We start from the raw sequence: 27,809 nt of genomic DNA on the forward strand, positions 1-27,809 counted from the left end.
AGGGGTGGGGGAATATACCAGAAGGGCATGCAGCATGATGGCCGATTAGACAGGCAGGTGCCGTAGGAGAAGTGGTGGTCCCCTCTCCACTTTGAGGGGTGTCACCACCAGCTTTGTGAATATTTCAGTTCCAGGAAGACAGACACCATGTCCCTGAGCAGTGCCTTCAGGACCGTGGGCAATGATCCTGGGATCATCACCTGGAGAATTGAGGTGAACCAAGTGGGAGCCACACCCACCCTGACAGCTGGGACCTGATCCTGTAGCATCAAAGAGCAGGTTTTCCGGCCTCGAACATCCCTATGCTCAGTGCAGGTGACCAAGCAGAACCAAGCTTGTCCTTGGCACGTCTACACCTCCAGTAAACATGTTGGAAAGGCAGGTCCCTTACCTAGAGATTCTCGGCTACTGGCCAGAGAAACGACCCTGTCTGGTTCCTACCAGCTTTGGGGCGGAGCAAGCTGCACAGATAGCCACCGCCTTACCCTTCACCTGTGGGCTTGGTCTCTGGGTGGCTCTGAGTTCTGGTTTGGGTGCACCTGCCAGATATCAGGACCCACCCACTTCTACCTAGACAGTTGCTGCAGCATGAACCCTGCAAATAGCACCCCCTCCCCCATCCCAAAAGCATGAGTCACAGCCCTCTGGCAGACCTCCCAAGGCTTGTGAGACTCCCAGTCTACGCCCATTGTTCGGGGCTCCCCACTTCACAGTGAACAGGAAGAGCTGGCCAGGCGGCTCAGTGGACATAAGTGTGTTGAGCCTGATGGCCCTGACTGCAAGCCCAGGACCCCACACTGTCTCTGACCTTCACACGCACAGTGTGGCACACAACAAATAAATGTAAAAGACTGTAATGGATGGGCACTAAACTGGACTCATAAAATGTACTTAATCTTTTTACACCTAACATCCAGATTTTAGATAGAACCTATACAAATAAGGCTACAGGTTAGCCTCACATGGAAAGGAGGAAGTGTCATTTGCATCTGGAGCTATATGAATTGGCTCTTCTGGCATGAGCAAATCAGAGCCCCAACCCAGACTCTGAATGCAGGACCCTCAGTCTGGAGTGCCACACGCCACCACTGGCATTCTCTCTGCTGTCACTGCTAGTTCCCAGACTTCCTTTGGTGCAGCCTGGTGGCTCTTGGTGGTCAGTGGGGGTTAGCAGAGGGTTGGCTGCGTGGTCAAGACACAGGCCAGAGCCCACAGAGCTCAGGGGAGGGCTTTTACTTGAGTTATTCTTTGCCCTGCTGTGGGCTTCAGGATCTCACAAGCCTTCCCAGAGTACTGGTGATGAAACCTAGTGGAGCATGGGCAGGCCGTAAACAGGACACCCGAGCACCCAGATCCAGAGTGATGCGGGCTGAGCCCCCAGGAGCCAGAGCAGCAGCCCATCCTGTGTCCCCACCTTCCTTGTGAGGACAAGGAGACATCTCTGCCACCTGTGCCAGCGACAGAGGAGAGGAGAAGGCAAGAGGGAAGCTGCTCCCCCACCCCCACACCCCTGCTGCATTCTCTGCTAATCCTTCTAGAAAATGGAGCTGGCGCTGGTGCCCCTGAGTGCTCATGGCAACTTCTATGAGGGAGACTGCTACATCGTCCTCTCGGTGAGCAACATCCTCCATAGCCAACATGGCCCCACCCCCACCCCAGCAGGCAGCTCCCAACTATGGAAACCTTGACAGGGAGAGAAGTGGGGTTCCCAGTATCTGTAAGATTCTTCCTCACACCATGCAGTGTTGGTCTCAAGTAGACTGAGAACGGCCACCACAGAGCCTTGGATTATGATTGCGTGTCAGATGGGGAACATGGGGCCCTTGGTCTGAACTTTCTCAAGCTGCCAAACACACACACAGAGGGGGAGGGAGGGAGGGAGAGAGAGAGAGAGAGAGAGAGAGAGTCGCACAGACAGAGACAGACAGACAGACAGAGAGAGCAAGAGCAAGCATTTCTCCCTCCTAGGGTTCAAGTCACACATTAAAGCCGGGACTACATAATGAGTTCTTGACTAGCCTGGACTACAGGCACACTAGCCCGAGCTACAGGCAAATATTCTGTCACCAAAATCCAAAAGAGTGGAGCATGGCAGCACACACCTATAATCCCGGCACTTGGGAGGTGAAACCAGGAAGATCAGGAGTTCAGAGCCAACCTTGGAAAGTTTAGACTAGCGTGGGCTAAAAAAAGCTCTAGTGGAGGAAACACCTGGACAGTGTTAGCTGTACGGTTGGGTGAGTGCTGGGCACCTGAAATCCAGCTGGGGAGGGACTCCCCACTATAGAAACAACAGCTGTCAACTTCCCCAACCGTGGGAGGAACCTAAGGCTGTCAGAGCAGGCCGTGAATGGGTCTTGCTGGCTCAAGCACCCACTTACAGATAAGGAAGGGAGGCCTTGCCCTGTAGCCTGTAGGGAGAGCATGCTGGAGCCTTCCCACACTAGAGAAGTCAGAACAGCGAGGGTGAGCTGAGACCTGACCCTGCCTCCCTGGCTACATCCTAGACACGGAGAGTGGGCAGTCTTCTGTCCCAGAACATCCACTTTTGGATCGGGAAGGACTCTTCCCAGGACGAGCAGGGTTGCGCCGCCATCTATACCACGCAGCTGGATGACTGCCTAGGAGGAAGCCCCGTGCAGCACCGCGAGGTCCAGTACCATGAGTCTGACACTTTCCGTGGCTACTTCAAGCAGGGCATCATGTGAGTAGCTGTGCACGGAGCAGAGACAGACAAAGCCACTTCCAGGAGAGGAGAAAGGGTCAGGATGCCTTTGAACAAGTAACCTGAGATGCAAAGCAAGACAGGCTGTCCCTTTGCACCCATCGGAGCCGTGCAAATCAGCGCGGGTGGGGCCTCGAGCCAAGCTGTATGGGGCCCGCTGGAGGGGGTGAGGGACAGCACTGCACTTTGGAGCATGACTGGGACTACAGGCTGTGAACCCCACTTCTCAGAACTCAAAACCCCAGGCCCATAATGGCTGGTGACCCAGAATGTTAGTGGTGGGAGACGCCTGTGGTCAGCGTAGATGTCTGCCACAGACACATGTATATATACACATGTGTATTGGTGTATTGGTGACAGCAGCAGATCAAATACGCACCTAGCACACAGGGACAGGAGCCCAGACTGAGTTATACAACAGAAAGACGTCTATGTATGCAAGTCATGCACACAGGCCATAGGACACGTTTTACTGGAATGAAGGGGGGACATTAGACTGCCAGAATGCGTGGACACTTAACACGAGGGGTGAGGCACACGCCTGTAATCTCAACCTACGAGGTCCCTTCTGCCAGCAGCACCACTCTTCTGGTTCTTGGGACTTCTCACTATAATGACCACCCTGGCCTCAGGTCACAGAACCTACCCTTGGGCAGCAGGTGCAGTGTTTGTGTTTACTTTGCTCACCTGGTTGTTACAATCCACATGGGTAGAGACCGATGTCTGTATGTTTTTACTGTATCTAATCCCCAGTAGTCTCCCAGAACCTAGCACGTAGCAGGCACACAACAAATAACCGGATCCATGTTCCCTCAGTTATAAAAAGGGGGGTGTGGCCTCCGGGATGAGGCACGTAGAGACGAACACCTACGCTGTGAAGCGGCTGCTACATGTGAAGGGGAAAAGAAGCATCAGGGCCACTGAGGTAAGTCCCACACAGTGGCTGTCCCAGTGCTCCTGCCCCGGCGCCTCAGACCTGTCCCCTCAACGGCACTAACCTTTCACATGCAGGTGGAAATGAGCTGGGACAGTTTCAACCGAGGTGATGTCTTCTTACTGGACCTTGGGATGGTCATCGTCCAATGGAATGGCCCGGAGAGCAACAGCGGGGAACGTCTCAAGGTCCAGCTCCGTCTCCTCTCCTCCAGGCCAGTGGTCAAGCAGGGCTCTCTTGGGTGCCTTCTCTCTTTGCCTTCTGATGCTGGCTGACCCCCAAGAGTCCAGGGGGACCCCTGCCTTAGAGTAGACCCTGTCTTACAGGCAGGCCAAAGGCATGGCTTGCTCCTCGGCATCTGGGTAATTTGTCTGCGGTCCTGGTAGCGCCCATGGAAGCCATTAGGAAGGAAAGGCGTGGCTAAGCAACCTCCTTTGTCTTCTCTGGCAGGCTATGCTTCTGGCAAGGGACATTCGGGACAGGGAGCGAGGGGGCCGTGCTGAAATCGGGGTGATTGAGGGAGACAAGGAGGCAGCCAGCCCAGAGCTGATGACAGTCCTGAAGGACACCCTCGGCCAACGCTCCGTTATCAAGCCTGCAGTACCTGATGAGGTCGTGGATCAGCAGCAGAAATCAAACATCATCTTGTATCAGTGAGTATTTAAGCCTGGGGGTGGGGGCTTGGATAGAGGCATCTGCCTTTGCTCTTGGTCCCTCCTTTTTTTTTTGTTTTGTTTTTTTTTTGGTTTTTTTGTTTTTGGAGACAAGGTCTCTCTGTGTTAGCCTTGGCTGTCCTGGAGTCACTTTGTAGACCAGGCTGGCCTTGAACTCACAGCGATCCACCTGCCTCTGCCTCCCGAATGCTGGGATTACAGGCGTGCGCCACCACGCCCGACTGTCCATCATTTTTAAATGTGTCTCCTACAAGGAGCTCAGGAGTAGCCCCTCTTGAGGAGGCAGCATCCTCTGTTGTTAGAATGTCTCCTGGCCTGTGGGTGAGACTTTTCCTGTAGTCTAGTGTGTCTGTGCCTAGGGATGTGGACAGGGTAGTTTGGGAGAGAGACAGTCTCCTCCAGAGAACAGAGCATGTCTCCCTCTGTATCCAAGCCGTGTCTATCTCAAGAAGTTAAACTCTGTCCAGAAGTGCCCCTTTAGAGGGGTTCTATAGTGTAGTGGTTATCACGTCTGTTTTGCCTGGGTTCGAGTCCCAGTGGAATCGTAGTTCAGTAATGGACTCACTCTTTCGTAAGTACCCTAGAAGTGCCACTTTAGCTTTGGGGTGCTTTGCGGGAAGAAGGCACAGGCTAATCTCTCCCCTTCACCAGGGTCTCCGACTCAGCTGGGCAGCTGTCAGTCACAGAGGTGGCAGCAAGGCCTCTGGTCCAGGACCTATTGAACCACGATGTAAGTTGAGCTGGAAGGGGCTTTGCTTGAAGAAGGCAGGTCCTGGGCAAAGTCATCCATCGTGAGTGTCAGTAACCATCTGTATCCCTGGCTGACACAGGACTGTTACATCCTGGACCAAGGCGGAGCCAAGATCTATGTGTGGAAAGGCAAAGGAGCCACGAAGGTTGAGAAACAGGCAGCTATGTCCAAAGCCCTGGTAGGAGCTGCAGATGTGTGATACCACCCGAATATTCTGCCAGTTTCCCTATAGACACGTGCGCCCAAATACACCAGGCACCTGAGCACAGAACGGTGACATATGGGGCCTTCAAAGTAAACCAACCAGTTGGGGTACAAGTGTAGGTCTCACCTTTTCTGGCCAAGTGTTCTAGGCAACACCACTGAGCTTCAGTTCCCTGAGAGATATCTAACAGGGTCATCCCAGTCTCCCAGAACCACCAAGTGAAGTACTCAGAACCATACTTGGTGCGCAGAACCTGCTGTCACTATTGAAGGAGGGGTCGCATGTCCAGGTCAGGGGCTCTGTCCTCAAGGGGCACTTGCTGAATTCTGCAGATCTCACACATGACCAAAGCATGATGTGCTTAAGAGCAACAGATGAGCAAATAACCACGACGCAGTCTGCAGAGCGCCATGGCGGGTCTTGCAGAACCAGTCCATGACGACCATAATTGTGACAGTCCAATGGGGAGACACAGAAGTGTCTGTATCTTTTGGCGGCACGCCACTGGGAACCTCAGGGGTGACGTAGAATGATTCCCAGGGACAGGGAGGGGAGAATCCTACCACCTGACCTCAGATAGTGAATTGCCGGATGACCAAACAGTACATATCCTGGCTGACACGCTCCTGTCGGGGGGCGGGTGTGGGGACCGCAGGATTTCATCAAGATGAAGGGTTACCCCAGCAGCACCAACGTGGAGGCCGTCAACGATGGCGTGGAGTCAGCCATGTTCAAGCAGCTGTTCCAGAAATGGTCAGTGAAGGACCAGACCACAGGCTTGGGGAAAGCGTTCAGCATCAGTAAAATTGGTGAGATTTCCCACGTGTGTTCTCCCACTGGGAGCCTAGGGAGAGGCACGAGTGTCTTGCTTGCTCACGTGGCTTTTCCCACCCCTTTCTCTGCAGCTAAACATTTCCAGGACAAGTTTGATGTGACCTTGCTACACACCAAGCCAGAAGTGGCTGCTCAGGAGAGGATGGTGGATGACGGCAGTGGGAAAGTTGAGGTGAGCCCTGTGAGGGCAACACTAGGCCTGTGGGATGCTTCTGATGTGGGGGTTCGGGGGAGCAGCCTGTTCTGCATGGTTCTCTTTCCCTATTCCACATTTCCATATTCTTTAAGAGGCTCAGAGTTGGCTGCTTCCCCCACAGTACTTCAGGACAATGAGACACAGTCCCCCAAGAGGCTATCACCTGGAAGATCTATTTAAGTCCTCTGAGACCTAGGTCACATGACAGGAGGCACTGGGCCACTGTGACCGTTCTCAGGATTCAAAGCATGCAAATGTGATGATGGGCCTTCAAGGCGGAGAAGACGCAGAAGGGGCGGGGCACTTGAGATGAATGTTAGGGCTTCACCCCCCACTTGGCTTCTGCCCTGCTCCCTTCAGGTGAGATTCCCTGAACAGGGTGCCCCTTTCTGGGGACTGTGTCTCCTCTTGTGCTCAGGTCTGGAGAATCGAGAACCTGGAGCTGGTCCCTGTGGAACATCAGTGGTATGGCTTCTTCTACGGGGGAGACTGCTATCTGGTTCTCTACACATATGACGTAAACGGGAAACCCCATTACATCTTGTACATCTGGCAGGTAGGCGAGGTGCGAGCTCTCAGTGTTGGACCCAGACGTCTCCCTGGCCACTGGGCCGAGGCCCCTCACTCCTCTCTCACCACTGCAGGGCCGCCATGCCTCCCAGGATGAGCTGGCAGCCTCGGCCTACCAGGCGGTGGAGGTGGATCAGCAATTTGGCGGTGCCCCTGTGCAGGTCCGGGTGAGCATGGGGAAGGAGCCACGCCACTTCATGGCCATCTTCAAAGGCAAGCTGGTTATCTATGAGGTGAGGACCGACGGTCAACACTTCACCCTGTGCACAGGTGCTCAGGGCTGAGGAGACAGTAAAGAGCCACCAGAGTGAGGATGTGTGTGTGTGGGGGGGGGTGTTAAGGGTGTGAGTGTGGTGGGAGGAACGAGGCTTAGCTTAGCTGGAAGAACAGAGGACGAGCTTAGATGAAACAACAGGGAAATCTCAAGTGCCTAGGCTTCATTCAAGTCCAAGCTGCTAGGACTCACGGTCTTCTACACCTGCACAGGGACAGTAGCATCAGCCACCCACCCCACTCCCTTCTGACACTGCACTGGCCCTCTCTGCCTCTCTTCGAGTCTAAGGCCCGTTTCTATGGAGCCCTGGCAGAAGCACAGGCAGGCAATGTGCAGTCACATACAGGGTTGTCATTCAAGTCTGACATCAAGTCCTCTTGCCATATAAGCCCGTTTCCCAACCTCAGTGTGCATGGTGGAGTAACACCTCCTTCACAGAGTCGCTCTGAGGTCAGTGAGTGGTGGACAACCTCAGCCCTAGCTCCTGGCATCAGGTGATGTCATCCCCAGTTAGCTTAGGAGATCCTGAGGGGTAAAGCTCATATCTGGAGCATCTCAGGCCGAAACAGCCAGCCCACCTGGTACTCTGTAGATCGGACTCCTCCATGTTTCTTCTCTCTAGGGCGGGACTTCCAGGAAGGAAAATGCAGAGCCTGACCCTCCAGTAAGGCTCTTCCAGATCCAAGGGCACGACAGAACCAACACCAAAGCAGTGGAAGTCTCCGCCTTTGCTGCCTCGCTCAACTCTAATGACGTCTTTCTGCTGCGAACTCAGGAGGAGCACTACCTGTGGTACGGCAAGGTGAGAAGGCTCGAGGGTCCCACGAGCCTCATGGAGCTTATGCTTGCCCTGGCTCCACCCTCAGCCCCGGCTCCACCTTCAGCCCTGGCCCCACCCTCAGCCCTGTCAGCAGGGTGAAAGGTACTGAAGGATAGACTGGTGCACCTGAGTTCAGATCCCCACACACAGTGAAAGCTGAGAGTGGGAGCTCCTAGCTGTAACCCCAGCGTACACATCCACATGTACAAACATTTACTCACACTCCCCTCAAATTAAAAGCAATCTGGAAACATAGATAAACATGGATATAATTCATTCAATAGAATATTACTCAGCAATAAAAATCAAAGAGCCATGCGTGCACACAACATGGAAGAGTCTCCAATTCATGCTACGTGAAAGAAGCCAGTCTCCAAGGCTGCACATTACATGCTTCCACTTAAGACAGTTTAGAAATGGCAAGCTCAGAGCCGGGCGTGGTGGCGCACGCCTTTAATCCCAGCACTCAGGAGGCAGAGGCAGGCGGATCGCTGTGAGTTCAAGGCCAGCCTGGTCTACAAAGTGAGTCCAGGATGGCCAAAACTACACAGAGAAACCCTGTCTCGAAAAATCAAAAAAAAAAAAAAAAAAAAAAAAAAAAAAGAAATGGCAAGCTTGTTCTAACAGAGAGCAGCCTAACGTTTGTCGAGAGTTCAGGACTCAGGGCTTTACTCCAGATAGGCAGAAGATAGGGAGGACTCGGGAAATTTCATTGTAATTGAACCCTGGGAACAGAGTCCTGTGTTTAAGCCTTGAGGAGTCCAACAAAAGCCATTTTACTGCCATTTAAAAAATAAGAATGGAGCTGGAGAGATGGCTCAGAGGTCAAGAGCACTGGCTGCTCTTCCAGAGGTCCTGAGTTCAATTCCCAGCAACCACATGGTGGCTCACAACCATCTATGAGATCTGGTGCCCTCTTCTGGTTTGAAGGTGTATATGCAGGCAGAACATTGTATACTTAATAAGTTATTATTATTATTATTATTATTATTATTTTGGTTTTTCGAGACAGGGTTTCTCTGTGTAGCCTTGACTGTTCTGGACTCACTTTGTAGACCAGCCTGGCCTCAAACTCACAGCAATCCACCTGCCTCTGCCTCCCAAGTGCTGGGGATTAAAGGTGTGCGTCACCACGCCTGGCTTACTTAATAAATTATTAAATAAATAAATCTGAAAGAAAGAAAGAAAAAAAAAGAGAGAGAGAGAGAGAAAGAAAGGAAAGAATCCAGGTGGTGGCACACACATTTAATCCCAGCACTGGGGAGGCAGAGGCAGGTGGATCGCTGAGTTCCAGGCCAGTCTGATCTACAAAGTAAGTTCCAGGACAGCCAAGGCTACAGAGAGAAACCCTAAGGGGGTGGGGGTAGGGGGAAGACAGTGACAAAAACAAAACAAAAAGAACGGAAACTACATGCCAGGCCTGGGGGGACAGCCTCTTGCTGTAGAGGCCGAGCATGTGCTGTGCATGTGCACATCTAAGACCCAGGCTGAGTACCAGTATATACAGCGAGGGGAAGTGACTTCTGCCTGTCAGCACTGTGGGTTTTGGCAGCAGGCTTCCGGATGCCTGCATGCCCCGCCTCCCTCCCTCCCTCCCTCCCCCTCCCCATTTTTCAGCCCATCCTATCACTGTGGCCTGTGTTCTAACACCTATGCTCTCCTTACCCAACTCAGGGGTCTAGTGGGGATGAGCGGGCTATGGCTAAGGAGCTAGTCCAGCTTCTCTGTGATGGCAACGCGGACACGGTGGCTGAGGGCCAGGAGCCACCTGAGTTCTGGGACCTTCTGGGAGGAAAAACACCTTATGCTAATGACAAAAGGTATGTGGACACGTTAGCCCACCCTCTTGGCTGTCCTGGCCTCTAGGCTTGTGAGCTGTACATATCCTAAGATCCCTCATGTTTTTAAACATGACTTCCAGGCTGTGGTCACAGATTAGTCAGCAAAGTCCCTGTGTGAGCATCCATGAGAATGCATATAACAAAACAGACAAAACCAGCTACAGCAACACAGGCCTGCACTCCCAGTGCTGGGGAGATGGAGGCGGCCGGGCCGGACCCTGCAGACTTGCTGGCCGTACTCCAGGCTCTGTGAGAGACCCTGTCTCAAAATCTAAGGTGGACAGCTTTGGGAGATGCCCAAAGCCATTGCTGTCCTCATACGTACACGCATGCACGAACCCACACGGGAACCCACACAATAAACATGATTCCTGTGCAGCTCTGTCCTCTACATGACTGTACTGCAGGCTGCAGCAAGAAACCCTGGACATCCAAGTCCGGCTCTTTGAATGTTCCAATAAGACTGGCCAGTTCCTTGTTACTGAGGTCACGGACTTCACCCAGGACGACCTGAACCCAGGTGATGTGATGCTCCTGGACACCTGGGACCAGGTGAGACACAGCTGCAAGGTTCAGGACAGCTGGCAAACATCTCCACAGTCCAGGCTGGTGTCTGTGTGGCATCCCCACCCAGGATGAAAGTAGGCTAGTGCTGGACCAACTCTCTAAGGCGAGCATCCCCAGGGTTACTGCTTCATGTCAGAATAGAAAGATGTCTAAAACTCACCAGCCTTCAGCCAGCATCCTGGCACATGCCTGGAATCTAAGCAGCTGGAAGGGAGGCAGGAAGATCCAAATTTTAAGACCAGCCAGGGCCCTCATCTCAAAAAGCTAAAAAAGGGCCCAGCAAGACAGACAGCCCAGTGAGTAGAGGTGCTTGCCACCAAAGCTGACAATGGGAGTTCAATCCCCAAGACCTGCATGGTGTAAGAAAACTGATTCCTGCAACTTGTCCTCTGACCGCCACACCTACACTTTGTCACACCCACGTGCCCACGTATGTGAAATAAATAGATACACTATAAAAACTAAAGCCAGCAAACACGAAGCACTCCTCTCACCACTCTGGGAATTCTCTCACCTCACTCTGGAAAGCAAAGCATAGCCCATGTCCTGCCTTTATTTGAGGACTGATGAGAACAGATTTCAGAGCCAAGGAATGTGGGTCTTGTAGTGGCGTATGAACGAGATATGTTCCTGTGTGTGCCATTTTCTTCAGATCAGCTTAGCCAGAGGGTGGGAGGAGGCAGGCAGGGGAGCATCAGTGTTCTATGATGAGGTATGTAAGGCAGTCAGTACAGTTCGGAGCTCTCAGAAGACTCCTGGAGAAGAGGGCTGAATAGCAAACGATGAATAGGGCTCTGGACAAAGGAAATGGTACCTGGAAAGCAACACATGAAATCCTCTCAGAGAATAAAAGAAGCCTGGCATAGCGCCTCATGCCTCCAGTCCCAGCTCTTGGGAGGCTGAGGCAGGAGAATTCCTGTGAGTCCAAGGTTAGCCCCGGCTACAGAGGGAAATAGTAGGCTTGCGGCCGGTCTGGGTTACACAGAGAGAGATCCTGTCTCAAAACTAAACAAATAAACAACAACAACAAAAACTGTAAGACAGAGCTAAGATACACCCAAGATACAGCTGAGAAGTAGCCGTGGGCTCTGTGAGCCTGACCTATCACATCAGAAAGCAGGAAGGGAGCCGAGAAACAGGCAAAAAGAGTGAGCAACTGTTGGCTGCAGGGAGGCAGTGAAACAGGACAAAAGGGATGGTGACAGCTTGACTGTCTTGGTCACACTGGCGAGTCCAGTGACTCACTGGATATGTGGACCTGACTCAGTTCTGTCTTATGTGACTGGATGGCCTTGGCTGAGACAGCATGAGGCATGTCTTGTAGGTTGTTAATTCAGGAAGTTAAGGTTCAGGGGTGAAAACTTAGAAGACAGCCATGGCAATTAAAATAAAAAAAATCAATTTGCTTCTGGAACCTTCCTCTTAGAAGCACAAAGGAGGCCGAGAATATTTTTGCGGCTCTGACTGGCTGAGGGGAAGAGCAGCATGCACAGTGGCACTCAGTCCCCAGCATGGATGCACTAACAGTATGAAATTGGTGCAACAGGTATTCCTCTGGATAGGGGCCGAGGCCAACGCCACAGAGAAGGAGGGGGCCCTGACGACTGCCCGGGAGTACCTGGCAACACACCCCAGTGGCCGAGACCCTGACACACCGATCCTGATCATCAAACAGGGCTTTGAGCCTCCCACCTTCACAGGCTGGTTCCTGGCATGGGACCCTCACATCTGGAGTGTAAGGAAAATGAGAATGGGGAGGCTGTGCTGACTGCCAGGAGGCTCAGAGCCCACCGGGGAGGAGGGATGCTAATTCAAGAGCTAAGTAGAAGCAGGCTGTCAGTCCCCCTCCCACTGCATCCTTACCCTGCTTCCCTTCTCCTCGGCTCTGGCCCATGGCTCAGTGTATGGTTCCCAGCTACATCGGCAGGAGGCAGTGAGCAAGTATGAAAGTACCTGTGTACTGTCTGTCCACACATACTCACAACTCTGACAGTCAGTGCAAACTCAGTGGGCCAATAGGGAGAGATCAGACTTCTGACAGCCGGCTACCTGCTGGTTCTGGCCATCAGAGGAGGTTGGTCACCTGTGCAGACCTTCTGACCCTACGGGGACCTCGGTTATACCACGTACTTCATGGTTCTACCATACTTTGCTTTTCCTGAAAATACACACCAGGCCTACACTGCCTTTTCCCTGTTATCAATGAAAACCTCATCCTGTTTTTCCTGTCTCTTCCCAGGCAGGAAAATCATACGAGCAGTTAAAGAAAGAGCTGGGAGATGCAGCCGCGATCGTGCGAATCACCGCTGTGAGTAGGGTTTTCCACCCCAGACCCCAGATGCATAGAGAGCACTGCAGAGGCCACACAGGCAACCCTGGGCAACCTCTCCCACTTCCGCTCGTAGTCTGCTTGGATGCAAAGGGCTTTTTGTTGTTTTGTTTTGAGTGCAAACTAGTGAACTGCTCTACCTCGGAATTAAATGCAATCTTGGAGGTTATCTTAATTGAATAGAAAAGCAGGCTTCAAGCATGTGAGAAGGAAATACAGGAGAATCATAAGTTCTAGGCCAGCCTAGCAAGACCTCCACATTTCAATAACAGAAAGTGGGGAGTGAAGGAGACGGAAAAAAAGCAGGTATCAAAGCCAAGTTCCTAATTTACTGCATTCCAGAGCAGGGGTGGGAGGCTGGAGAGCTGGTTCAGCAGTTAAAAGCGCATGTGTGCTGCTCTTCCAGATGCCAAGCACCTGTCACCTGTCTGGGAGGCTCACAAGGGACTGTAACTACAGCTGGACCCCCAGAGCAGCCGCACTGGTGTGCACACATATTGCCACAGAGATAATCTACAAAACAAAGAGCTTAAAGTCATCCATGGCTACATATTGAGTGGAGGGCTAACCTGGGATACATGAGACCCTACCTCAAAAAACAAAACAAATAAAAAAGGAAGAACACATGGTGGTTCACGCCTTTAATCCCAGCACTTGGAAGGCAGAGGCAGGTAGATCGTGGTGAGTTTGAGGCCAGCCTGGTCTACAACGCGAGTCCAGGACAGCCAGGGCTAACAGAGAAACCCTGTCTCAAAAAACAACCCCCCCCCCCCGCCAAAAAAAAACCAAGACAGAAGAGGAAAAGGAGGAGGAGGAGGAGGAGGAGGAGGAGGAGGAGGAGGAGGAGGAGGAGGAGGAGAAGGAGAAGAAGAAGAAGAAGAAGAAGAAGAAGAAAACCTAAGTTTATTACTCAACGTTTTCTGCCTTTCAGGATAGGGTGTATGGCACAGGGTGCTCCAACATTGCATGCTATCCTTTGTGCTCCCAAAGTCAGACCCCAAAGCTAACAGGATGCAGTTAGTGTCTTTAAAGTGTACTTAAGTGTCACTTCAGCCTGAAGGCACTTAACAACTGCAAACATAGGGCCTAAATAAAAGTGCCAAGAGAAGGGACGTGATCATAGTATTTAGAAAAGACTTTCAAACGGGTTGGGGCACAGTGGCACACACCTTTAATCCCAGCACTCAGGGAAGCAGAGGCAGGAGGATCTCTGTGAGTTCAAGGCTAGCCTGGTCTGCAAAGCGAGTCCAGGACAACCAAGGCTACACAGAGAAATCTTGTCTGAAGGAGGAGGAGGAGAAGAAGAAAAGGAAAACAAGGCTTTTGCTGGAGGTACATAGCTCAGTGGAGAGTACCTGCCAAGCACACACATGGCCTTGGCTTCAATTATAAGTATAGAATGACCTAAGCGCAGTGCGTGCTGATCTGGCTCTGAGGACTCAGATTAGGCCTGCTGAATCAGCTTTCCAAAGTCATTCTGACATGCGTCCAGGTGGGGACCACTGTTCTGAAAGACTACAGAGTGAAACAATATATGCCAAAATGTAAACCTTGTACACCACTGGCCTTTACCCGTCTCTGTGTTCTTCTCTTATCCAGGACATGAAGAATGCCACCTTCTCCCTAAATTCTAATGAGAGTGAGCCAAAATATTACCCTATAGAAGTTCTACTGAAAAGTAAGGACCAGGAGCTGCCTGAGGATGTGAACCCCGCCAAAAAGGAGGTGTGTGGTTGTGGAGCTTGGTGTTGGGGGTGGAGCTCCCATAGGTCAAAGCACCAAGCTCAGGAAATGGCTCCAGACTGTTTGCCCCCCACCCCGCCCCATCAATACCTGCTTTTCTATCCCTTGAACTTGCTTACCACAGCCACTGAGTCTTTACGCTCACTGTTATTCCTGTGTGAGTGCTCTGCTCCTAAAATACCTCAAAGCAGCCTGCACCGTGGTACACACCTGTAATCCCAGGACTTAGGAAGCAGAGGCAGGTGGATCTCTGTGAGTTCAAGGTCAGCCTGGTCTACAAATCGAGTCCAGGCCAGCCAGGGCTACACAGAGAAATCCTGTCTTAAGAAAAACAAAACAATTACCTCGGAGCTCTTTGCCTTTTAGAGTTCAGCTCTGGCTGGATTTCCTTGACTACCAGTGTCCTGACTCTATTCCTGTGACCACTCCCTCCCCACAACACAATTCCTCCTGGACTCCCTCACTGTCATGTCTTAGCTTTTAGGTCAATGAGTTAATATATTCACATTGAAAGGATAGATGAAAACATGGATTTTCCCCTTGAAAGAGTTGGTTAAAGGACTGAATTTTCCGTAACGTCTTCTTTAACCAAGTCTCAAGCACCTATAGTGTTCTTAGAAGCAGAAGCCACAGGCTTGTTGGGCTTGGTGGCTTATGACTATATTCCCAATGGGGACGAAGGCAGCCTGGGCTACATAGGGAGTTCTCTGACAGGCGTGGCTGCGGTGAGATGCTGTTTCAGAAAACACTAATACCTAAAGGCCATACCTCAATGACCTCAGCATGGCACTTAGTATAATCTACTGAGTCTTCCATTTCAAGAATCCTGGAGTGTTGGGGTACAGTGCGGTAGTGCAGCATTTTCCCAGGTTCCTCGGAGTCCTGGGTTCCCTCCCTAGCACCAAGAATAAGTACTCAGTGAGAATGGTAGTTAAGGGCACAAGGCAAGGAAAAACACTCCATTCAGTTCTCCACCCTTGCAAAATCAAATGTTTATAATTCATCCGTAACATACGATCCATTTGCTGCCTATCAAGCAGACAACCCAGTCAGCTTCATCCAGTGGCCCAGATAGTACTCTGTGGCTGTTGAACAGTTTAAGTCTGACACAAGCTTCCTGAAAACTCACCCAGCACCCCTCTTGCAGGGCCTGCCTATCACTTGACTGTCTGTGACTCTAGGGCTCAAAGCCAGAACCCCTCGCATGCTCAGCAAGCACATAGCCGTGTAGCTCCTCCACCAGGCCCAGGCCTTCCCTCCTGCCGGCTCACCTCACCTGCTGGCATTGATGAACCGCCCTGCCTTTCATCTCACTACCAATTCTGTCTTCTCTTAGAACTACCTCTCGGAAAAAGACTTTGTGTCTGTTTTTGGCGTCACAAGAGGGCAATTTATGGCTCTGCCTGGTTGGAAGCAGCTCCAGCTCAAGAAAGAGAGGGGCCTTTTCTAACACCAGGCACCTGTCTGCCGTCCCACCACGGGAGAGCGCAAGCACACAGTGCCAACATCGCCCAAGAACCCACCTGCCAACTGCACCCGACATGCAGCTGCTTTAGATACAGGAGACCTGAAGACCATAGTGTGTTCCTCTTCGCCGTCCATCCTGGCATTGCTTGGTTGACGCACACGCGAAGCTGACTGTTGTTTTTACCTTTCGTGGCCCTTTAGCCAAAGCCTTAGCAGAAAGCATGATCAAGAGAGGTGGAGGGAATCCGAAGACTAAGCTTACAACATTTAGTGCATCAGGACTCACCTTTGCTTTAAGCTGCACCCTGTAACCCCCGGAGCACTAGTTACTTGCACACTCACTGAAGGCCGGACTCCCAGTGCCCAGGCCTGCCATGTGCCACAGCATGGTCAGCTTTTCAAATAAAGAGGCCACATGAGCACATGGGCTTTCCTGCCAGTCTTCAGATTCCTTCTCATGGGGACTTTAGTTATTATGGTGCTGAGGAAGCAGAGGGGCAGTGTTGAAGCTGGGCCTGGCTCACAAGCCTGTAACCCCAGCTGCCAACTGCTGGGGTAGTAACACAGCGAGCTCAAGGCCAAGCTGACGGACTTAGAAGACTCTGCCTCAATTTTCTATTTTAAAGCACAATGTAGGGCAGGAGAGATGGCTCAGAGGTTAAGAGCACTTGATATTCTTGAGAGGACCAGGTTCAGCTCCCAGGCCCCACATGGTGGATCTCTGTGAGATTAAGGCAAGTATGGTCTACAGAGTGAGTTCCAGAACAGACAAGGCTACACAGAGAAGGCCTATCTTGAAAAACCAAATAGATAAATACATAAATAATTCTTTTTTTTTTTTTTTTTGAGTCAGGGTTTTCTGTTATCTTGGCTGTTCTGGACTTGCTTTGTAGACCAGGCTGGCCTCAAATTCACAGTGATCTGCCTGCCTCTGCCTCCTTAGTGCTGGGATTACAGACATGTGCTACCATGCCTGGCATTCATAAATAAATTTTTTAAAATAAGGAACAAGGAAAAAAAAAGCCAGGTATGGTGGCACACGCTTTTAATCCCAGTACTCAGGAAGCAGAGGCAGATGGATCTCTGTGAGTTCGAGGCCAGCCTGGTCTACAGAGTGAGTTCCAGGACAGCCAGAGCTACATAAATAAACCCTGTCTCTAAATAAATAAATAGATAAATAAGGAAAAGAAAAGAGCACACTTTGCTCAGCAGTATGTCTGAAGTCCTGGGTCCGATGCCCAGCATCAGAGCACGAGCATGGCAATGTTGAGACAGCTGTATAGTGAACTGGACCACTGTCACTCCCGTCTGTGGCACAAGAATGTCACAATCTGCCTCATAGCTATCCCAGAGATCCCCAGAACCAGCCACCCACAGCCATTTCAGGAATACATATTAGTGTACGTATGAACCACTACAGAAAGCATGCTGTAGTTGCCAAAAAATGAACCCATGTGTCCCCAACACGCTGCAAGGTCAGCAAATATGAAATCCAGACTGGAGGAAACACATTGCTGGGAAAGTTCCAGGGGAGACACATGGTCCAAATGTGACAGAATGAAAGAGGAATATGAGGTATTTTTGTCAGGACAATCTAATAAACTGACACTGGGGACCGGGGAGACAGCCAACTGGGTAAAAGTGCTTACCACATATGCCTGGTGTTTGTGCATACACATGTACACACAGGTTTTCAAAGTTTCAAATCACGTCCAGAATTATGCAAATGAAAAAGCTCTACTTTATTACATAGCTATTTAATAACTTTATCCATGAATATATACTTTCATTATAAACCAAAAATGAAAAAAAAAAAAAAATATATATGAGGGTTGAAGAGGTTTAGAAAATACCTTTTTTTTTCTTCTTCTTGTTTTGTTCTTTTCAAGACAGGGTCTCTCTGTGTAGCCTTGACTGTCCTGGACTCACTTTGTAGACCGGGCTGGCCTCGAACTCACAGCAATCCACCTACCTCTGCCTCCCGAGTGTTGGGATTAAGGCTTCTTATAAGAAGATCCAGACCTAAACTAAGTATTTCCACCAAGGCCAAAACCCTATTCAGCCTCTGCTGCCTCTGCCTCTTCGCCTTCCCCACATTCGAAGCGCACGAAGTCCACGACAGTCACGCCCTGGGGCTGCACGTACTGTCCCAGGGTGATGGAAGGGTCCAGCAGGTACGGCTGCGGCAGCATCCTGGTCTCTGTGTCCCCTCCAGGCTCATCCTCCAAGGAGCCCACAGACAGAGGGGCCATGCCCACCACATGCTGCCCCAAGCGGCGGCCAACCTCCTCCAGGTTTCTGACCTTCTCGGGGGTCTCGCAGATGACCAGGGCCCCGTACTTTCCCAGCACCAGGTTGTGCAGGGAGGGGTTCTGCATCGCCCCGTGCACGTAAGAGCCGACGTAGAACCCAGACGGCACCTTCACCCAGGCAGCTCGCTTAAGAGTCATGTTTTCTCCCAGTTTCCCTATAAAAGAGCAGAAACAGGAAAAAGTGACCACTGGATGGTGATGACTGTGGCGGTACCTACGTGGCACAGAGGAGCCCAAGTGTGCACGGTGACCTTTCTATGCCTGCACTAGATCAGCTTGAGTTTGAGGAGGAAACGGGAGAAGGGAGGGGAGGCTCTGTGACCTTGGGCGTTCATCAATTGTCCAGCCTTAGTTTCCTCATCTTTACAGTGGAAATGACACTACCTCCTCCCAGGGTTACTGGGAGAGATAAAGAAGGCGACAAGTGGAAGGCACTGTGGGCCTCATGCATAGCAGGCACTCAGAACCCAGCTGTTCTCACCAGACTAGACTCAGGCAGAGAGAATTCAAGCAGCCCACCCAGCAATACCTGCCAGAGCTGAAATCACAACTCAAAGCAGTGCAGCTCCCCCACCCCATCACTCCCTAGCAAACACAACTGACACACAGCAACAGTGCCTGGGGAAGGTCGGTAACCAAGAGCACCAGGAAGCCAACTGTAGGTGCCTGACAGTCCCATCCTCTGCTTACCAAAGTGCAAAGATGAGAGTCACAAAACCTCATGAGAGCCAAAAACAGACCCTAGTTTTCTCCTGTTTCCCCAGGATTCCCTTTCAAGAGAAGCCTAAAGAAACAAAAAGACGGGAGGCTAAAAAGCAGGTGTCCTGAAGATGCGGGGTTAGCCAGTTACAGCTAGAAGCCATCCACAGAAAGATCCAGAAATCAAGTAAACACAAAAATAGTTCAGAACTCTACCCAACAGTTATTGCCAGAAGCTGACGAAGCCAAAACCCCCATTTCTTCTAGGATGTCTTAATACAGCTGTTCTAGCTGCTCACACAGAACTAGGCCCTGACTAGCAGCTGCAGACAACAGAAAATTCCCAGCAATTCCAATCCAGCTTGCTTCTCTCTCTCCATCAGGACATGTGAAAAGGTGGCAAGATCCCCACTGGAGCCCCCACAGTGACCAGGGCATGGTTCCCCACCAGTGTCTCCTAAAGATGTCCACCTTCATCAACTCACAATCAAATTTCTAAAATAGATGTGGTGGTACACACCTTTAACCCCAGCATTGGGGAGGCAGAGGCAGGTGGATCTCTGTGAGTTCATGGCCAGCCTGGTCTACAACGTGAATTCCAGGACAGCCAAGGCTACATAGAAAAACCCTGTCTTGAAAAAAACCAAAACCAAAACCAAACAAACAAAGATTTTATTTTATATGTAGGGCGCTTCCACTGTATGTGAGCCACCACGCTGGTACTGGGAATCAAACCAGGGTCCTCAAGAAGAACAGCCAGGGCTCAGCTGCTGAGCGTCTCCCAACCCGTAAAGGTTCCTCTCACCGTAGTACGCCTTTCCCCACAACACACACAGAAGTGCTCAACTGTCTCCACCTTTGTTTAGTCACACAGTGATGATATACAGCCTGCAGATGGTGCGTCCTTTAGCTCTTTCTGGTGTCTACTGCTCCCCAGAAAAGCCAACCCATGTTCCCATACTCTTGCCTTAGAGACACATGAGCTTGTAATTTTTAAAAATTATTGAGAATTTCATACATGCACATGACATATTTCTTCCTATTTACTCCACCTCCTGAGAGGGGATCACAGCTATTGACTGAGATTTAGAGGCAGATCATAACCTCCTCTTTGCAGAAAACCCTCAGATACTTACCGATCGCTAAGGCCAAGTGATCCTTGAGCGAGCCTTCCCTGTCGGCAGCTGCAAGTTCAGAGAGCTCAGAGGAGTTCAGGAAGCCCTGAGCAGGGAGACAAGTGTGAGCAGTTCTGCCCTGCTGAAACCCGAGAACAGGCCCAGGCCTCAGTCTAGGAAACTGGTTACAACAAAGTAGGCGAAGAGCCTCCAGCAAAGCCAAGGACGCTCAAAACTGATAACGCCGCCACACAGCAGCCTAGCTCCATTCGGCTCATCCTCTAGCCGACCTTCTTAGGGGTTCCCAGACGCCAGGAGTGTGTGCTGCTGCACAAGCAGTGGGAAGGACAGAGCAACGCTGGTCTGCACTCAGCCTTTGGCCCCCAGCTCTACTACTGGGGTCTGAGGACACATTCCCTCTTATAGTGCTGGTTTTGAGGGGACAGGGTCACATTCTGTAATCTTGAATGGCTTGGAACTCACAATGTAGCCCAGGCCGAGCTCACACTCCTGGAAGTCTTTCTTGCCTCTGCCTCCTAAGTGCTGGGATTACAAGCACCACCACAGCCAGCTTCATGAACTTCTTTTTCTTTCTTTCTTTTTAAAAGGATTTTTTGTTTGTTTGTTTGTTTGTTTTTTTCGAGACAGGGTTTCTCTGTGTAGCCTTGGCCATCCTGGACTCACTTTGTAGACCAGGCTGGCCTCGAACTCACAGCGATCCGCCTGCCTCTGCCTCCCGAGTGCTGGGATTAAAGGCGTGCGCCACCACGCCCGGCTTTTTTAAAAGGATTTTATTTTATGTATGTGAGTACACTATCTTCACGCAAACCAGAAGAGAACACCAGATCAGATTATATATTACAGATGGTTGTGAGCCACTATGTGGTTGCTAGGAATTGAACTCAGGACCTCTGGAAGAGCAGATAGTGCTCTTAACCTCTGAGCCACTTCTCCAGTCCTTGATGATGAACTTTCAACGACACAAAAGTATGAATTTTTGTAAGAGCACGTATACACAAGATTACTCCTTGAGCAATTACTTCTAACCAGTGAACGCTGGCAACAGCCTGAATGCACAAACACAGGAGACCAACTTAAAAAAAAAAAAAATCTATGGTACAGCCACACAACAGAATATTATGCAGCTAGGAAAAAGACAAAGAACGGGGAACATGGCAGAACATGGCTTACTGGAGAAAGAAAGATGAGACGCTTGGAGCTAGCCATGGCTACACAGGTGGCCAAGGCTAGCCAAGTGTGCATGAGACAGTGTTTCAACAAAGGGAGATCTTTAGGAAATGCTATAGAGTGTTCCCATGATGAGTGAGAAAGCAAGTCCACAGGTCACCGTGTAGGCCTGAAGCAAACATAAATTTATAAATAGTTAGGATAAAACCATACTCAGGAGCCTGCTTACCCACATAAATAGGGAACAACTGGGCTCAGGGGCTGGAGAGATGTGGTTAAAAGCAGCAGCTGCTCTTCTGGAGAACCCTCGTTCAGTTCTCCAGTTCCAGGGGATCCAATGCCCTTCCTGGCCTGAGAAGGTATTGCGCACGTGTGATGCACTACATAGGTAGAACATTCACACACATAAAATGAAACCAACTCTTAAAAAAAGAAAAGAAGGCAGGCGGTGGCGGCACACACTTTTTTTTTTTTTTTTTTTTTTTTTTTTTTTTTTTTTTTTTTTGGTTTTTTCGAGACAGGGTTTCTCTGTGTAGCCTTGGCCATCCTGGACTCACTTTGTAGACCAGGCTGGCCTCGAACTCACAGCGATCCGCCTGCCTCTGCCTCCCGAGTGCTGGGATTAAAGGCGTGCGCCACCACGCCCGGCTCACACTTTTAATCCTAACCAGAGGCAGTGACAGGAGATCTCTGAGTTTGAGGCCAGCCTGGTCTACAGAGTGAGTTCCATGACAGCCAAGGGTACACAGAGAAACTGCCTCAAAAAACTAACAAATAAATAAATAAGAAAGGAAGAGAACAGCCGGGCGTGGTGGCGCACGCCTTTAATCCCAGCACTCGGGAGGCAGAGGCAGGCGGATCGCTGTAAGTTCAAAGCCAGCCTGGTCTACAAAGTGAGTCCAGGATGGCCAAGGCTACACAGAGAAACCCTGTCTCGAAAAACCAAAAAAAAAAAAAAAAAAAAAAAAAAAGGAAGGAAGAGAATGGGACTCCAGGCTGGGGAGAGAGCACAGGCTCGGAGTGCACAGCACTCTCGCAGAGGACCTAAGTTCAGTCCCCAGCACCCAGACTCGGCAGCTCACAACCACCTTAACTCCAGCCCCAGGGATCCAACATCCTCTTCTGGCCCTTGTGGGCACCCGTGTGCATACAAATAAATATAAAATAAACTTCACATAGGAAAAATTAATGGGATTCAAATGGAATGAGAGGGGGCCAGAGAGACAGCTCAGTGGTAAGTGAAGGCGTGTGCTGGCAAGCCTGGCAGCCTAGGCCCTGGGGGAAGAGCAGGAGAGACTGCTGCGAGCCACCCTGTGACCTCCATGTCTGCCCATGCATGCATGTACATACCCACACACCAGCCAGTACATGTTATCAAAATATTTTACCCTTTTTTGCTTGTTCTGGTTTTGTTGTTGCTGTTCTTTTGTTTTAGTTTGTTTTTGCGACAGAGTTTCTCTGTGTAGCCCTGGCTGTCCTCGGACTCTGCCTAACCTACCTCTGCCTAACAAGTGCAAGGATTAGCTGGGCGTGGTGGCGCACGCCTTTAATCCCAGCACTCGGGAGGCAGAGGCAGGCGGATCGCTGTGAGTTCGAGGCCAGCCTGGTCTACAAAGTGAGTCCAGGATGGTCAAGGCTACACAGGGAAACCCTGTCTTGAAAAACCGGAAAAAAAAAAAAAACAAGTGCAAGGATTATTTTGCTGTGCAACCGGGCCCAGCAAAATAGTGCGCATGTATTTAGTTCATTATTTGTATTTTGTCTAATTTAGCTTTGTGTGACCTCTCTCTGTATGTTTGGCTTCTTTTGTTTAAGACAGGGTCTCACTATGTAGCTTGTACTCCCTCCCCCCCTCCCTCCCCCTACTCCCCACACCTGATCATTCATTTAAAGACTCTATTAGATTCATGTGGTATTTTGAATTAAGAGCCTCTGCTTTCTGATTAGTAGGGGCTGAGGGAGCCTGTGATAGACAAGGGACAGGTGCCGTGAACACGAAAGCTTTGCTTTACTGGAACACTTAGTGCTGTCAGCTGGGCCAAGAGCTCAGCTGTGACTGGCAGAGATGAGCAACAGTGAAGTGAAGCCTGGGGCGTGTGTTTGCTCAGGGTCATCGAGTAAGGCAGCGTGGGCTGGATCCTCAGAACCACATGAAGAGACAGCACACTCCTGCAGTCTCACACTCCTGTGGCCTCACACTACTTGGCAGGGTATCACTGAAATTCACTGACTAGCTACGGGTAAGCTCCCGGTTCACAGAGCCCTGTCCTAAAAAATACGGTGGAAGCCAGGTATAGCAGCATGTGCTTTTAATTCCAGAGTTCAAGGCAGAGGCAGGAGGATCTCGGTGAGTGTGAGGCCAGCCTGGTCTACGAAGAGACCCAGGCCAGGCAAGGCTACGCAGTGGACCACCTCAGAAAAAGCAAAAAGGATGGAGTGAAATTGAGGGAGATAGCTAGTGTCAACTCTAGATTCCACATTCAAGTGTGTGCGCGCAGACACACACACACACAAAGTTAATAAAGCAGAATAAGGTGATAGAACAAAACCAAACCACCCGTCCACCTGTAACTCCAGGTCCAGGGGTTCCCACAGCCTCTTCTGACCTCCATGAGCCCCAACCATGCACACAGTGCGCACACATACATGCAGACAATCACTCTAGCTCATTAAATAAATACACCTAAACAAAAGAGGAAACTGAGAAGAGATTTTTTAAAAAAGGAACATCACAAGCCTTAATCTCAGCAGTCCGGAGACAGAGGCAAGCCAATCTCTGCGTTCAAGACCAGCCTGGCCAACAGAGTGAGTTCCAGGACATGCAGAGCTACACACAGAAACCCTGTCTCAAACCCTCTCTCCCGACCCTACCTCCACCTTCCCCAAAAAAAGAAGAGTGCAGCTTATTGGTAGAATGTGCACAAGTTCCTGGGTTCGATCCTTGATTACATACCCCCAAAAAGATTTAAGAAAAAGCAAAACAAAACAAAAACCCTTAAGGTGTGGAAGACAAATTCAGCAAGCCGGAGACGACCTTTAACCCACCTTACTGTAGGTGGAGAGCTGGTCCTTCAGGTTCCGGCAGTGCAGCATGGTTCCCCGGGCTACTTGCTGGACCAACTGCTGGAATTTTAAGTTTCTGGAGACAAAATCTGTCTCACAGTTTACCTGTGGGGTAAAATGGATATTGCTGTATACAAGCTGTTTACTGACAGTTTCTAAACCTGCCTTCAGGTCGGACACGAAGCCGTGATATTGCCTGAACAAGTTGCAGACTCAGCAGAAACAAACCGCCTGGGACTTTAAAGCTGCAGGTCCCTAGTTCTGGGGAGGCAGAAACACAAAGAGCTGTTTTGTTGCCGTGGCAGGGAGCCAGCCACAGCCTGCATACCCAGAGGATCCAGAACACACTGAAGGACTCACTACGAACTCACCACCTGCCTGTGGCCGTGCCCCAAGATCACTTCAGCCCTGACTCACTTCCAACTCCAAACCTTTTTAGTTTGTGAAAGAGTCCCAGGCTGGCCTTGATGCTGGGGATGACCTTGAACCGACCTTCCTGCCCCTATCTCCCCAGTGCTGGAATCACACCCATGTACCGCCATGCCCTCCCTCCTGACCACTTCCATCACTGTTCTCCTCAGCCCTTCATTGAAGCCTTACTGTGCCCACTTTCTCGCCAGACATGACCCCACAGCCGCCTCCAAATCCTCTTCTTATTAGGCATCGATACACAGAGTAATACAATACTAGTAACTACTAACTTTCTTGGTTTTTAGGGGTAAAGAGGTCAGGATTTTATTTTGTAGGCTTGCTGTCCTCACAGTAATCCTCTGCCTCCGCCTCCCAAAGTGTTGAGAACACAATTCTCACCCTGCTACTGGTTTTTTGTTTTTTTAAACTGGGTAAGTCAATTTATTAAAATAGTTGACTTAGGCGTCTGCAATGGTGACTTCAACCTCCACTCCTGGTTCAATACCGATGGAAGTCATCTGCTTAACAATCTCAGAAGGACTGTGTAAGTCAATGAGTCGCTTGTGGATTCTCATCTGGAAACTCCCAAGTCCTGGAACCTTCACCACAAGGCCTTTTTCTCGTGATTCTCAATGTCTCGGTAAGCTCGCACACCGGTCCTTTCACTTTCAGATTCTTTTCCTTTGCGCCTCTGATCCAGTCGGCACACACCCTCTCCAGCGGCATCCCGCTGCAGCTGGTGAGCGGGATTCGAATAGGGTGAGTGGCAGCCACCTCGGGTTCCACGGCTCCACGGGCGTCTTTCCACGGACTTATCTTTAAAAGCCATGGTTCAGCGCAGCTGCCTTACCGACGACTTGTTCCTCAGCGAACAGCGGTGAGTCAGTATGGGAGCAGAGTGAACAGAGCTCCACTGCACCACCTCGTCTCAGGAAGCCTGCTACCAGTTTTTAAGCCCACATACTCCACGATACCAGGCTGCACTGGACTCACATTTAGGAAAAATGGTCTAGGTTGCTACGCCATCAAAGACACCTAAGCATTTCTTTTCATAAACCCCAACACATAACGGAGGCCTTGGGAACTTAACTCCAACCAGCACTTCCGGTCCTCAGACAGATTCCTTTAGCAGCCAAAGGGTCTATTACAAACCTTACGCTCCAAGACACAGCTGTTTCTAGAACGCGGAATTCCCCCACCACGGTGACGCACCTCTACTAAGACAGCCGTGTTCCCTTCCTGCAGCAACCCAATCAAGCCTTCTTTCGTCTTTCTCCCCTGGAGTTTGGCAGCTTTGCTCCAGCCTTCCTTCTGCGCCTGCTTGTGCAGCCAGGCCTCTGCCTACACACAGAACGCAAAGAGGAAAAAGTCAGCCACAGAAACTAGAAAGGGATGACGCCTTAAGATATGGCCAACCCACCGGTCGGGGTGGCGCACGCCTTTAAGCCCAGCACTTGGGAGGCAGAGGCAGGTGGATCGCTGTGAGGTTTGAGGTCAGCCTGGTCTACAAAACGAGTCTAGGACAGCCAGGACTACACAGAGAAACCCTGTCTCGAAAAAACAAAAACAAACAAAAAGATATGGCCAAACCCAATGGTTCTCTGCACCCCCACAGCCCGGAACAAACTCACGTACCACTAAGTGCTCTACACAATGCGTCGTGCATAACTCCAGTTTTCACGACCCCACTACCGGAGAGACCATTGTGGTTTTCATTATACAGACAACACTGACGCAACACGAAAGGATTAACTACAATGCCCACAGTTACAGAGAGAGAGAGAGAGAGAGAGAGAGAGAGAGAGAGAGAGAGAGAGAGAGAGAGAGAGAGAGAGAGTGTGTGTGTGTGTGTGTGTGCGCGCGCGCGCGCCTCGGACTTCAAATTTTACCCAAACACTCATCTCCGGGCAGCATATCCCACCACCCCTGTAACATGGAATATAGTTAGTTGAGTTTCTAAGTCAATTGCTTCCAGGGAAGGCGATGAAGCGGAGGGGTAAAGCTATCGTTTAAGCCAAATTCTCCCCGTTGGGTTCTGCCGTAGCCACACTGGGCAAGGAGCAGGTCAGGGAAGGAGGAGAGTGCGAGGTCGAGCCGCAGCACCACGTCGGACGGCGAGCGCCTCCTCCCACCTGTTTGAGATCGCCGCCGCAGGTCTCCAGAGCCTTCTTGCAATTGACAAAGGAGTAGCCTGTCCTCCGCCGTAGCTTCATGAGCAGCTCCTTGCTGGAGGCCGAAGACGACGACATCGAGGGACCCGCGTGAAACGTGGGCCATGGCTGCGACGGCTGAAGCAGGGCGGTCCTCGCCTGGAGGGAGGACGAGGGAGGGATGAGCCGAGGCGGGAGCAGGACGGCAAACGGGGGAAAGGAGCGGAGCCCGGGCCGGGAGGAGGGGAGAGGAGGACGCTCACCGAGTGGCCGGTGCACGCGGCCCGGAAGAAGCGCAGCGACCGCAGCAGCGACATCCTTCGGGTCCGCCGGCGCACAGGCGAGACGGCGGCCTACGGCGTGGCGCAACGGACAAAACGCCTCCCAGGACGAGTGGATCCGTGGATGCTGCCACCTGCAGGCCGGAGGAACGCAATCGCCTCTTTCGTTTGTCTTATTCACAAAAGGGGGCGGGGCAGGGGCAAAACAAACAAAACAAAACAAAACAAAAAAACCTGCATGATAAAGTTGTCACAAAATAACAACACTCAGGAGGCAGAGGCAGGTGGATCGCTGTGAGTTCGAGGCCAGCCCGGTCTACAAAGCGAGTCCAGGACAGCCAAGGCTACACAGAGAAACCCTGTCTCGAAAAAAACAAAACAAAAATAACAAACAAACATAAAAGAACAACACAAGACATGTACGTAATACTTTATGTTTATTTCCAATGTACTTTCATATTCATTGTCCCTTTGTGACTCAGGACAAACGGGAGGAAGATGGGTGGGCTCAGGAAACTGTCCAAGGTCACCTGGAGAGGTAGAATTCCTTCTACAAACCGAATTACTGAGTTAGCAAAATATCTGCTGAGCACTGGTGTGCCCGGAGCCGTTGACAGCTTCAGGAGAATTAGGAGTGAATAGCCTGCAGCTCTGTCCTCC

General features: G+C 50.8%; 2 protein-coding genes and 1 pseudogene across 2 annotated transcripts; 1 reads left to right on the plus strand and 2 right to left on the minus strand.

Moving 5' to 3' along the window:
* Positions 1-16,740, plus strand: Avil (advillin). The gene is made up of 19 exons (XM_051170517.1): positions 1-213; positions 1,539-1,613; positions 2,508-2,704; positions 3,542-3,650; positions 3,737-3,847; positions 4,110-4,312; positions 4,985-5,063; positions 5,164-5,262; positions 5,945-6,098; positions 6,195-6,295; positions 6,738-6,875; positions 6,964-7,122; positions 7,786-7,965; positions 9,658-9,803; positions 10,232-10,376; positions 11,938-12,126; positions 12,631-12,699; positions 14,320-14,445; positions 15,800-16,740. Exons 1-19 carry the CDS (start codon positions 148-150, stop codon positions 15,911-15,913), a joined length of 2,460 nt encoding a protein of 819 aa, XP_051026474.1. The 5' UTR covers positions 1-147; the 3' UTR covers positions 15,914-16,740.
* A 1,057-nt stretch (positions 16,741-17,797) lies between these two features.
* On the minus strand, positions 17,798-27,253 carry Tsfm (Ts translation elongation factor, mitochondrial). The gene is made up of 6 exons (XM_051170576.1): positions 27,132-27,253; positions 26,851-27,027; positions 25,931-26,059; positions 24,290-24,412; positions 20,078-20,162; positions 17,798-18,397 (listed from the first exon to the last, which is right to left on the minus strand). Exons 1-6 carry the CDS (start codon positions 27,183-27,185, stop codon positions 17,985-17,987), a joined length of 981 nt encoding a protein of 326 aa, XP_051026533.1. The 5' UTR covers positions 27,186-27,253; the 3' UTR covers positions 17,798-17,984.
* LOC127210462 (40S ribosomal protein S20-like) lies at positions 25,151-25,744 on the minus strand (annotated as a pseudogene).
* Positions 27,254-27,809: the final 556 nt, after the last annotated feature.

The sequence above is a fragment of the Acomys russatus genome, chromosome 28 (assembly GCF_903995435.1).
Source record: "Acomys russatus chromosome 28, mAcoRus1.1, whole genome shotgun sequence".
In the NCBI taxonomy this organism is placed as follows: domain Eukaryota; kingdom Metazoa; phylum Chordata; class Mammalia; order Rodentia; family Muridae; genus Acomys; species Acomys russatus.